Source organism: Canis lupus, chromosome 35 (assembly GCF_048164855.1).
Source record: "Canis lupus baileyi chromosome 35, mCanLup2.hap1, whole genome shotgun sequence".
Classification (NCBI taxonomy): Eukaryota; Metazoa; Chordata; class Mammalia; order Carnivora; family Canidae; genus Canis; species Canis lupus.
This window is the reverse complement of record NC_132872.1, coordinates 1,319,293-1,332,337: the sequence shown is the minus strand read 5'-3', so window position 1 is coordinate 1,332,337 and position 13,045 is coordinate 1,319,293. Positions and strand designations below refer to the sequence as shown.

At 35.5% G+C, this 13,045-nt stretch overlaps 1 protein-coding gene across 33 annotated transcripts in view; it reads right to left on the bottom strand.

Moving 5' to 3' along the window:
- Positions 1 to 13,045, bottom strand: part of DLG1 (discs large MAGUK scaffold protein 1) — a 237,583-nt gene that overhangs the window by 46,191 nt on the left and 178,347 nt on the right. For all 33 annotated transcript variants that reach the window (XM_072812020.1, XM_072812003.1, XM_072812016.1 and 30 more), the window contains one exon: positions 11,313 to 11,415. In XM_072812020.1, the coding sequence (XP_072668121.1) occupies positions 11,313 to 11,415 (103 nt within the window). The remainder of the gene's footprint in view (positions 1 to 11,312; positions 11,416 to 13,045) is intronic.

The window sequence follows — 13,045 nt, the reverse complement described above, 5'->3', positions numbered from 1 at the left end:
ACCAGTCCTGGGAGAAGGGAGATGGAAAGCATCCCAGGGATTGGAACTCAGCAGAAAAGGAAGAGCAGAGAGGCTGAGGAGCTTGCTGGAGGTTGGAGAGCAGGATGTGTGTATTTTTCTTGTAATTCCAATAATTTTATGAGAATATTTCTCAGTGCTGGTTATCATCTTAGGTATATAGAATATCTTTTTGATATATAGTTTGTTTTTTATTTAATTTTAGGAAGGTTTTCTTGTTTTTACATTGTTAGTATTTGTCCTATATGCTTTGTTTTAGTTTTTTCCTATGAGACTTCTGCATATATGTTGAATATTCTTTGCCTACTTTATCTGTCATTCTCATATCTTTCTTAATTCCCTGCTTTTAAAAATTAATACATTTTGAGAGTAACTTGCCTCCCTGATGTCTCATCACCCTTGAATACTTTATAGGAAATACTATGTATTTCCTATAAATAATGGAAATTTTCTTATATTAACAACAAAGCCATCAAAATAAAAAAGTAACATTAATACATCTAATGCCCACACCCCACTAAAGTTTCCCCAATGATGAATGCGCTGTGCCTCAAAGGGGGCTATTTTTTTTTTAAGATTTTATTTATTTATTCATGAGAGACAGAGAGATGCAGAGACACAAGCAGAGGGAGAAGCAGGCTCCATGCAGGGAGCCCGACGTGGGACTCGATCCTGGGTCTCCAGGATCACACCCCAGGCTGAAGGTGGTGCTAAACTGCTGAGCCACCCGGACTGCCCAGAAGGGCCTAGTTTGAAACCATGAGTTGTCATATCTGAGCATATGAGCATTTAGTTGTCGTATCTCTTTAGTTTCCTTCAGACACAGCAGTTCCTCAGTCTTCCCTTGGCTTTGTAATCTTGATACTATTGAAGATTACAGGTCAATTATTTTGTAGACTGTCTCGCACTTTAGGTTTGTCTGATGTTTCCACATGACTAGATTCTGGTTATGCAAATCTGGCAGGAATCATGGAAGAGATGTTATGTTCTCCCCACTGCACTCTAGCAGGTAGTTTACAATTCTTTTTTGTCTCATTACTAATGTTATCAACTTTTAGCACTTGATTCTCTGTGAAATTACTTTTTCCCTTTGCAAATGACAAGTCACTGAAATCATATACACTTCCTCCATTCTCATCAAACCTCCAACTAATTCTATTTTTTTTATTAGTAAAGACTCATGATTTCAAAGTTTACTTAGTACAGTATAACCTCAAATTATTGCTCAATTTAGCCAGTGTGAACACTTTCAAACTGGGTATTCTGTCCTTTTTTTTTTTTTTTTTTTAAAGATTTATTTATTTATTCATTCAGAGAGAGCGAGAGAGAGGCAGAGACACAGGCAGAGGGAGAAGCAGGCTCCATGCAGGAAGCCCAATGCGGGACCCGATCCTGGGTCTCCAGGATCACACCCCAGGTTGCAGGCGGCGCTAAACCGCTGCGCCACCAGGGCTGCCCGTATTCTGTCCTTTTGACATATCTCCATCATTCCTCGAGCATTTCTTTGCTCTCTGGCACAGAATATTACAGAGTAATTCTAGTAGTTTCCTTGTCCCACCCCTGGAACTGGCCATTAATCCAAACAGCCTTGGGGAAGAGTATTTAGAGGCCAAGATCTGAGTGTTAGGTGTACTCACTGCTATTGGTCGCAGGCTCTCTCACTGCATAGGGCTAGAGAATTTTATACACACACACGTAAAATAGACACACATTTATAACTATAGTTATGTTTATATAAATTGAAAACATGCTTATACCAATTTCTCCAATTCTAATCTAATATAGGTTTATATTTAAGTTTTCTCCCTTTCCATATTTAGCACTATTCTAAAAATGAAAATTACAGATAACATTACCTTCAGCATATACGTATTCATTGGATCACTCTCTGTATGTAAGGAGTCTTCTGTCTCTACTACCTACTACCTTGACTGGGCTTTAACCAGTCTCATGTGTTACCTCCTCACTCTGCTCAGACTCTGACTCCTCACACCAGAGCAATACCCCACACAGAAGTCCTCTCTTCATGATTAAGTCCTAATGGGTCACCATAGCTGTCTCCAAACTCCCAAATCTGTAATGCAGATAACTACCCTACTATACTCCAACTAATGGCTTTTATGACTAAGTTGATCAGGATATGGAAGGTAAGGAGCTCTTATTTTTGATTTTAAAAAATATCCTCATTTTTACCTACTTACTTTAAGGAAATATCATGCTCCTCTTTGTTAAACTTAATTTTTGAAATAACATTTTTATTTTTAATAATTTTCAAAATTTTATCAACTCATTTACATTGTTCTTTCAAATACTCCATACTTAAGGTTACACTTTTCATTTATTTCATTGGCATGTTTTTCTGGCATACTTTCACTGTGGAGATGTTATTCTGATCCTTATTTTCATATTTCAAACAGATTTCTTTCTTTTTTTTTTTTAGCATGCTTATATATATATATATTTAAGATTTTATTTATTTATTCATGAGAGACAGAGAGAGAGACAGAGAGAGAGACACAGGCAGAGGGAGAAGCAGGCTCCATGCAGGGAACCTGACATGGGACTCGATCCCTGGTCTCCAGGATCACACCCCAGCTGAAGGTGGCGCTAAACCACTAAGCCACCTGGGCTGCCCTCCAACAGATTACAATTGGATTCAATTGTCTGTTTCTGTTGTTCATTTTTACGTGAAATTAGTTTTCCTGAAAAAAAATTTTTTTAAATATTTTATTTGAGAGACAGCACACAAGCATGGATGCACAAGGGGGGGGGGGGAAGGGCAGAAGGAAAGGGAGAAGTAGACCCCTACTGAGCAGAGAGCCCAACATGGGGCTGGAGTCCAGGACCCTGAGATCATGACCTGAGTTGAAGGCAGATGCTTAACTGACTGAGCCACCCAGGTGACTCAGTTTTTCTGAACTTTTAGATAAGCCTATTTTGGATCAGGATGCCTTTTGTCTTCACAGGTCTGGAGTTCCCTCATTTGTTGTTTCGGACAAATGTTCAAAGATACTATCTCACACTGAGATTTCCTAGTGGTGTATTTTCCTCCTACTTGTCTGTACCTTCTGTTTCCTTTGGCTCTATTATCCTTATACTCCTGAATCTGGATTTTATTCTTAGAAGTTTTCCCTTGATTTGGGGTTTTGTACTGAAATGGAGCTATCATTGGTTAATTGTGTTGGAGGGCCCAGACTGTTCCATCTCTCTTATACCTTACTGTAGATCCCCTGTGCTTAAAATGTAGATTGTGCAAAAACCCTTACAATTGTAGGTGCTGTTCTCAAATTGGGCACTGCCTTTTCTAGTGAGTACTGACTGGCTTTTGGGCTTCTTGTGCTGCTTCCCCTTGTACAGATCCTGGTAATATAGGGTCTCACAGCTGTTGAGAACTTGTTTGTATTTGCTTGTATTTGGGGCTCATGGGGATATCCTTTTATCTAGTTTTGTCAGAGATCTGTTAATAAATTTTGGTTTTGCTATCCATTTTTTTTTTTTTTTTTTCTGGGAATAGGGGAGGCGGTAGTTCTGGGCAATTCAACTTTAAATCTACTATCCTATTTTTAATTTTCTATTTGTCCCACTGCTCTATTAATCCATTAGTTTAGTGATTGTCCTAGAAAATGATTAGGAAATGGTAAGTTTTCAATATTTATACTTTTGTTTTTAATATTTTAATCTTTTTAAAAAATTTTAAAAGATTTTATTTATTCATGAGAGACACAGAGAGAGAGAGGCAGAGACATAGGAAGAGGGAGAAGTAGGCTCCCTGTGGGGAGCCTGATGCAGGACTCCATCCCAGGACCTAGGGATCACAACCTGAGCCAAAGGCAGATGCTCAACCACTGAGCTATCCAGGTGCCCTTATTCTAATCTTTTAAATATCTAATTTGTACATTTACTCATTCATTCATTTTAAAACTTTTATTTTTTAAGTAATTTCTACACCCAATGTGGGGCTTGACTTAACAACACTGAGATCAAGAGTTAACGTGCTCTCCCAAGCCAGCCAGGTTCTCCATAATTTCATTTTTAAGGATTTTTAAAAAAAATTGTATTGAGAGAGAGAGAGAGAGAGAGGCAGAGGGAGAAGCAGGCTCCATGCAGGGAGCCCGACGTGGGATTTGATCCCGGTCTCCAGGATCACACCCCGGGCCGCAGGTGGCGCTAAACTGCTGCGCCACTGGGGCTGCCCCATAATTTCATTTTTAATAATGACTCTGTTTAACAACTACTTTGCACAATTCCCGAAAATCTGACAATTTGGCTCTTGTAAGCCATTGTATCACAGCTCTTATACAAATGCGATGTCTGTGCTTCTTTAGCTGAGTTCCTAGTTTTCCTTCACTTTTGCTTGATAATCCCTTACTGACTTAACAGCTCTTGTTCATTATATTTCATACAGCATTACTAGTTGTTTTCAGTGATTTTGCCAGTTGAATTAATGAGAGTTCTAATGACTTAAAACATTATACATTTTAGAAATTTAAAAACCTTCTGTAAAAAGAACACATTTTTCCCCCCACATTCTTTTTTTTTTATAGTAAAGAATACTCTTTCCTAAGAAGTAACTAAGCTATTACAAGTAGCAGTTAAAGTCTCAGATATTCAACATTTAAGATACTGGAGTATTAAGTCAATTTTGTTAATTTCTTAAATTTGTGTCTCAAATTTAGTACTGTGTTTACTTTATTCAGATCTTCTTTACTTACTATTAAAATCACATCACAACTTAGTCTAGGAAAGCTACCACTGGGAGAGAGTTGAAATGTTACACAGAAAGTTTTCTCTATTCAATATTCCAGAATTTCCGAACTTTGTCATCAAATATATTTAGGGAAGTCTCTGAACTGCTGGCTACAGGTTAAATAATATATATGCTTATAAGAGGAGAAGATAATGTTTAATAGATGATTGTCTGCATTTTATTCCCCTTTTCAACTTCTAATCTTTGTTTTGACCCTGCCAGAAGTGAAAAGATGGAAGAAATTAGGGGAAGAGAGTGGAAATAAATTGTACCTCCCCCAATCTCTTTGAAACTTCCAATCCCAACTATGAAATATAAAACTCATTAATGAGTTTATTTAATTTAAAAACTCTATAATGAAATATATTAATTAAATATAGAACTTAACATCTGAGAGCAGTACCTCTCAGAGAATAGATAGGACTGATTTAAAGAAAGAAAAAGGGAACTGTTTTGAGTAAGAAAGCAGGCTGCTTAGGTAGTAGAAAGATATAGGAAGGAAAGTAAGACACTAAAACAAAACTTAATTAGGAAGCCACTATAGGAAATCACTATAAGAGATGACAAATGCTTTTTTACAAAGAAATGCCACTGGTCCACAATAAAACCTTTCCATTTAGTCTGTACTTCGACTTTCTTTGGTTGTTACCAGAAGGAATAAGGGAAATAAAATGAGGAAGCTGGGATTAAAACTCTACTTCTGCAGTTGAGATTGGCTGATTTATGCAGTTGAGATTTATTTTATTTTATTTTTTAAAGATTTTACTTATTTATTCGAGAGAGAGAGAGAGAGAGAGAGAGAGAGAGAGAGGCGCAGAGACACAGGCAGAAGGAGAAGCAGGCTCCATGCAGGGAGCCTGATGTGGGACTTGATCCCGGGACTCCAGGATCACGCCCGGGACCGAAGGCAGGTGCCAAACCACTGCGCCCCCCAGGGATCCCCTGCAGTTGAGATTTAAATTAAAGCTTTGGAATTCAGACAAGTGGCTCTAACTAAACCTCTCAATTTTTCTAGATTTCGTTTTAGCCATTTAAAAATTAGGAATAATATAAACTTCAAGAAATGTTTTTTTCTTGCAGAAAAAAAAATTAAGACAACCAATAGGAAAGAAAAAGTAAGTTTCATGTTAAGTTTAATTATTTTTATCTCTTTTTCCTTTAATAGTGTCATTGCAATATAATCAATTATTTTTTTAACCAAAAATATAGATTAAAGGTCTGAAAACTGATATAGTACTAGTACACTTGAGGAACAACAAGATAGAGTATTTGAGGTTAGGGCTTTTCAGGATGTGAGGACCCACCTGGAACCCAGAGTTGTCATAAAGATTATTTTAAACTGAAGACATTAGAGATTCAACGAATAATAATAATAATAATAATAATAATAATAATAAAAACAAAAAAGCTTTCCTGGAGCTTCCCTTATCTAAACAAAAGAAGCAACTTTGGGAAGGCAGTCATAAATCCCTTCTCCTGGAGAGTACTATGGCTTTGAGATGGAAAGACTACTCTTAGGTATACAGACAAACATTATCACAAACTTTCTTCTAAAAATCTATTTGTTTATACCGTAGAAGGTTTTTCTTTCCACTCTTTTCTCCATACTAAGTTAGGTATATAAGCCACGAATGAGCCCTACCTTCTTTTGCTGGCTCCTCCTAGGCATATAAAATAAATCCTTTCTCATGTGAATCTGTCTTCTGTCAGTTTAAGCTGCAGGCCCCAGCAAGTGAAACTAAAAGGTTAGAGAGCCAAGTTTTTCCTCTTCTACAAAGAGGCTAGAATAAATCTTAACCACTTAATAGCTGTGTAACTGCCATTATTACTTAAACTTTTTGTGCCTTTGTTTACTCATCTGTAATGTAAAATGGAGATTAACAGTGCCTACCTTATAGGCTTCATGGGAATTAAAAGAGTTCATAAATGTAACAATGTAACTATGGCTAGTACCATATTTGGCATACAATTTTTTTCTATTATATTCTATTACTTAACTCATAGGAAGTTCTTGACAGATCAGGAACTATTTGCCAAAATATTGTAACTTCTGAATATGGAGTCAAAAACAAGCAGAGTAATTCCAGGGCCTGTGTTTGATTAGAGCTATAGATTCTGAAAGATAAAAACTTACTCCTACCAAAAGCTTACCTCTTTGCTCTTTGTCTGCTTGTATGAATACATGTATGTCAGACTATCAGTGAGGCAGAGAATCCCAAGGGATTCATCATTAGTAAAGTGAAGATACTAACTACAGAGAGATGAATGATTATCAGTGTTACTTTATACTTCTTAAAATGGTCAGTAAGAGAGAAATCTGAGCCTTCAACTTATATCTTTGGCCTTCATAGCAGTTACACATTGATGATGTGGAATATATATTTTTATAAAGTGCTGTACAACAAAAATACATTTATTAAAAATACATAATAATAAAATGAAACATAAAACTATACCATCACTGCCTTATAAACAAACGTATAAGAAGCAATACAACAAGGAGGAGACAGGTGCTTTCAAAGTACCCAAAAGTTTTAAATTTTAACTCCTATTTTTGGTCTTCTTTTTTTTTTTAATCTATGATGTCATTTCTTCTCTGCCCATCTAAATCCTATCCATTCTTTAGATTGCCAGTTAAACCCCAATCCTACTTTATGATCTCTTTTCTCATGTTGGTAACATAAAGTACTTCTCCTTGAATTCCTAAGGCAAAGGCTGCCTTCTGTGCTCTATCGGTACTTACCTTGTTTTTATCAGGCAACAGTTAAAAGGCTATGTTAAAAGAATACAGTAAATGTCAACACTGCCAGACTAAGCACTCACTAAAATATTCCCAGTGAAAAGTATTTAGATTTTGAAGGTAATAGATAGAGGACTGAATCCTATTACTAGCTTTGTTATTAGTCTATCTCATTATCTGTATGTAGAGATACAGCTACATATTTAATAAGGCTCTAGAGCAAGCTTTAAATAAATAATAAACAAACAGGCACCTAAATATAGAATTATAAACTGTGTTAAGTGTTATAAGAAAAATACTGCAGTGCTATCAGAAATAGAACCATGAGAAAGAGCCAGCCATACAAAGAACAGGGAAAAAGAAGACTCTAAGAAAGTACAGGATGATCCGAGAATTAGGATAGTATATGATGAGATAAAGGGTCTGAAAGAAGACCCGTACTGTTAGAGCCTAAGAAGAAAAGGAAGGAATAGAGGGCATGCAGTGATCACACGTGTTTTGATGTGCTCAGTCACACAGTGCCTTCTTTGCAGGTCCTATTAAAGGGTTTAGATTTTATTCAGAGTTCAATGAAAATGTTTTAAATGGGAAATGACACAATGACACACAAACTTTGTATTTAAAAAGATCATTTTGCTTAATGAGCAGGGAAAGGATTGGAGAAAATCAAGAAAGAACTTGTTAGAGGCTATTAGAATAGTTTAGGTAAGAGAGGATAGTGGTTTGGCTAGGGAAGTAACTAGTTGACACAGAGATCAGAAAGGAAAGGGAGGTCAAGGAAGACCTTGAGGCTTCTGGCTTAAGAATCAGTGGAAGTGTCATGGACTGAAATGGTAAAATAATTGTTTCAGGCATGCTCAATTGCAAACACCATAGAGAAATACAGCTGGTGACATCAAATAAGATAATAGTAAGTTTGGCACTCAGGAGATATTCAGAAAAAAAAAACTCCACATCTATAAGAGTAACTAACATAAGGGTCTAGCCTAGAAAGAGAAACACCAACTGAACAGTAGCTACTTGAATAATCAAAGTAGAATGCAAAATCTCCTTGATAAAAGAATGGCTCCATCAAGAGAACAGTTTAAATTTTAATTACAACTGAAGAAAAAGTATCAACTAAAATATCAATCAGAAAGCTTCATATAGAAGCTTCATATAGATTTCATATAGAAATCACAAAAAAGAAAAGAGAAGAAGACTAGAGTACAAGCACAGAAAAAGATAATCTAAAAGGAAGATTCTTGGGCCCAATCAATAACTATTCAAGGAAAACAGTAGTCCACCCTTCCCAACCATCAATGGCCAAGTATATCTAGTGCAGACAGATAGAAGTTAGGCTTAGTTAAAAGGTGCTAAACATAAAAAAATGGTAAAGTTAACTATCCTGGTTCTGGTCTATGCTTACCAAACATCAGAGCATAGCTCTTCTTTCCATCAATTTTTAACTCCTTATTAAATACAACTCAGTATTTTCACCTGGGTCTCAGAAGATTCTTTCTTGATAAACATTAAATAGAATGTCTGAATTTAGATGATTTTGAATCAATTTTCTATCGTGTTGATTCACTTCCTTTTAATTCAGTAAAGTTTTCTTGAACATATAATTTCAAGCATTTATTCTCTTCTTTACAAAATTTTGTTTAGAAAGTCTAATTATGTATATATTTCATATATATCCTTGCCTGTCTTCCATTGCCTAATATTTTCTAATCTTTTAAAAATCTCCTTATTTGTTTCATTTTATTTTTCCTCCTGTATCCTCTATTGATTTTTCTGCAGTGTCTCTTTGTCTTTGAGCTCAATTTAAGAAATTACTTTCTTCTTCTTTCTTGGGTTTTGCTATCTCAAAATCAATCTCTTGGGTTGTGAAGCCATTTTTCCATACAGTTCTTACACTTCTATTTAGTGGTCTTCTCTCAAAGAAATGAATGCATTACTTGTTGAAAACATTAAGATCAAATTTTTATCTCATCTATGCCAATGCTTTTTGTGTGTGTATGTAACTAACTTTTATGTGTTGCTAAGTTTTGCTGTTTGTTTTCACCGGTTCTTATTAATATCTTTGTATGAATGCAGGGACAGTTACTTTTTAACTGCTTAGTACTGAATAAGTGGATTTTGCTGGACCAGCTATTGTAGCTGAACTAGAAAGTTAAGGGGTGCAGGAAGGATGGAAGCACAGTATCTTCATGGCCTTTGAAACCAAAGGACTGTCACATTATCTGATACTTGTATTAAGACATATTCCTTTACTCCAAAACTACTCTTCTTCTCTAAACCAAACCACATCAAGGATGGGCTTCTGTTTTAGCATGTTCACTCCAATTCCCATGAAGCTTGCCAAAACCAAAGGATGAGGTTTTTATACCTCAAAAAAAGTTCCTCACCTTTAGAGTGAGTAATTTTCTGTCGTTTTCTAAGTTCTGCCACCACTGAGAATTCTCAGCATTCCATGTTTTTACTCTTCTCTCTTTCTATGTAGCTTCTGCTGGATCTCAAGTTGCATAAGCAAGCTTTTGCCTATATTTTGTTGTCCAGGGCTTAATGTGAGGTGGAGTTGTATCAGAAGAGCATGTATATTTTATTTTCCTTGTTGCTTTTATATGTTTTCTGAGGCCAGATATTGACTTACCTTTGAACATACCTAAATAGTCTAGATTCCTTATGCACATATATAAATGAGAGGCCTTCTATTACACTGGGAAGCCAGTATCTTAGTACATATTGATAACTTGGCTTCCATATAGTATACCTATAGGGCAAGAATGTGCTGGCCAGAAGATTAAAGGCATGTGTGGTCCCAATGGAGGTTTTGTTTTTCACTGAATTAAAAAATTGACATTCTGATTTCATATATTAGTCTCTGTTTGGTTAGTGTGAATTTATTTGGAACTTATCTATTATGTAAATGGATTTATCTCTGTCCAGTTAATGGACCTAAAATGCTGAGGTTAACAACAATACATATTATGAAATAGCAAGGAAAGCCATATATGCTACTTTGATTAGCCAAAAAAATTTATTTGGTTTTGTTACAAAAATAAATCCTGACCTAAGAAAAAAATAAATATTAACAGTTGCTAAATCAGAAATTATTTCACTGACTCCTTTAGTCACATCATCCCTTCCTTCTTCACCTTGTTGTTTCTGAACATTACCTGCTATGCTATGTATTCTTCTGGGTGTTTAAGCTTTTAAAATTCCACTGAGGTTTTACTGGAGAAGTGGTTATGTTGATGTACACTAGAGTTTTACATACATTTAAACATGGCATGACCTCAAATTTTCCATTACCACTTTCTTTCCCTAGGAACTTAGGTCACGTCCACGATACTTCATTATCTAGAAACATATTACATTCCAAACTTGTATTTTTCTCTCTTTATTTTAAACAGCAACAAGGGCTATTAAAAACATATCTTAAATCTTGATATAAACAATATAATCTAATTCAAAAGTCAGAAAAGGGGATGACATAATTTTCTTTGGCAATGCTACCTATCATTGCATATGGTTTTTATGATCCTTTGGGATCACTGAGTTAATAACACGGATATGTGTTCGATTAGAGGACAGATTTTAAAAAATAAACACTTGAAAATTAACCCAATAACAGTGAAATACTCAAATTCCTATAGCCTACTGACCACACTTTGACATGGGTAGTGAACTATAGGTTCAGACTAAACAAATGCTACATTAATAAAAGAGATCAAAATATAAAAAAAGTTAAGCTTGGAAAGTTAAACATTATTAAAAGGAAGAATTCTAAAAACTGAAATAAACAATAAAGAATTTTACTACCTTCAGGCCGATACTGTGCAACAATCGTGACAGCTTGGCCAGCATTTTTTAAAGCAGCTGCTGCTTGCTCATGGCTGGCAGTTCTGAGGTCAACACTGTTTACCTGTAAATCAAATCAAATCTTAAATTTCAAAGAAATTATTCACACTGATTAGAAACCACAATAGCCTACATTCTGAGAAGCACAGATAAAATTACTATCAATGAAAGCAATTTTATTCACGAAGAGTACTTTGCTTAACATCAAGTCAGCAATGCCGAAACATTTTCTTCTAGGTTTTCTGGGAAGTCCTCTACCAATCTCTTGGGAAAAATACCTTAATTTGATAACATGAAATCTCAATAAATGTCATTATTTCATACATAACTCATTCACTAGAAACTCATTTCTAGTTCATTTCACTAGAAACTCAAGCAATGGAGGGTTTTTCATTTTGTATGCAGCATCCTTTTGACTTCTGCCTTACTTTCACTCCTACTACTCATTTCAGTTCCAATTCTTTTCCCCCAAACTAAGGTCCCATTCTTTTGGAGTAACAAGAAGGCAAGTATTTAAAAGTATTAATACAGCTCAGATTTCAGGGACTGATATTTAAATAGAGTAAATATTATTAAATGAACAAGGAGACATGTTTTGAAGACAGAGCACTTCCTTGAGTGAAATAATTAGTGATCAATTCAACTCAAGAATAAACAACTTCATTCTTATTTCTGAAATGCTGCTGATACCTAGTATATACTGCAAGCACACTACCTTAAGACATTGTACCTTTCCCACTATTAGCAAAACTTAAATGGAAATTCATGGTAGCATTATATTCAAATGGTAGTAACTTTAAAATCAAGTTGTTTTTCCCTCTAAAAACCAGCAGTGAATGGATTACAATAATGCTTGAAACCTTGATCAAATATTTTTGGAAAGGAAGAACTGTCATGCAATTCTTATATGAAAGCATGTTTTGTCAACATCAAGTCTCAAACCTGTTAAAGACCACATACCAATTTTGGAAAAAATGACTAGGAGTCCAGAAATTCTTGGGATTATAAAATTTATATAAAAGAACACTTTAACCATATAAAGACCTGATATTTGATATTATCTACAAAGGATGTCATTATGCAGGTAAGTTAAAATAAACACACATAAAGAAAGTTTTCATTTAAATTCCAGTTAACATACAGCGTAATGTTAGTTTCAGGGGTACAATTTAGTGATTCACACTTCTATATAATACCCATTGCTCATCACAAGTGCACTTCCTAATCCTCATTACCTATTTACCCCATCCCCCTGCCTATCTCCCTTCTAGTAACCATCATCGGTTTGTTTTCGGTAGTTAAGAGTGTTTTATGGCTTGCTTCTCTTTTTCCCTCTGCTCATGTTTTGTTTCTTAAATTCCACGTTTAAGTGAAATCATAGGTATTTGTCTTTCTCTGACTGACTTACTTAACTTTGCATAATATTCTAGCTTCGTCTTTTTTTTTTTTTTTTTTAAGATTTTCTTTATTCGAGAGGGGGGGGGGGCAGAGACACAGGCAAAGGGAGAAGCAGGCTTCCCATGGGGAGCCTGATGTGGGACTCGATCCCAGGTCTCCAGGATCATGCCCTGGGCCAAAGGCAGCACTAAACCGCTGAGCCACCCGGGCTGCCCTAGCTTCGTCTATGTCTTGCAAATGGCAGGATTTCGTTCTTTTTTATGGCTGAGTAACATTCCATTGTGTGTGTGTGTGTG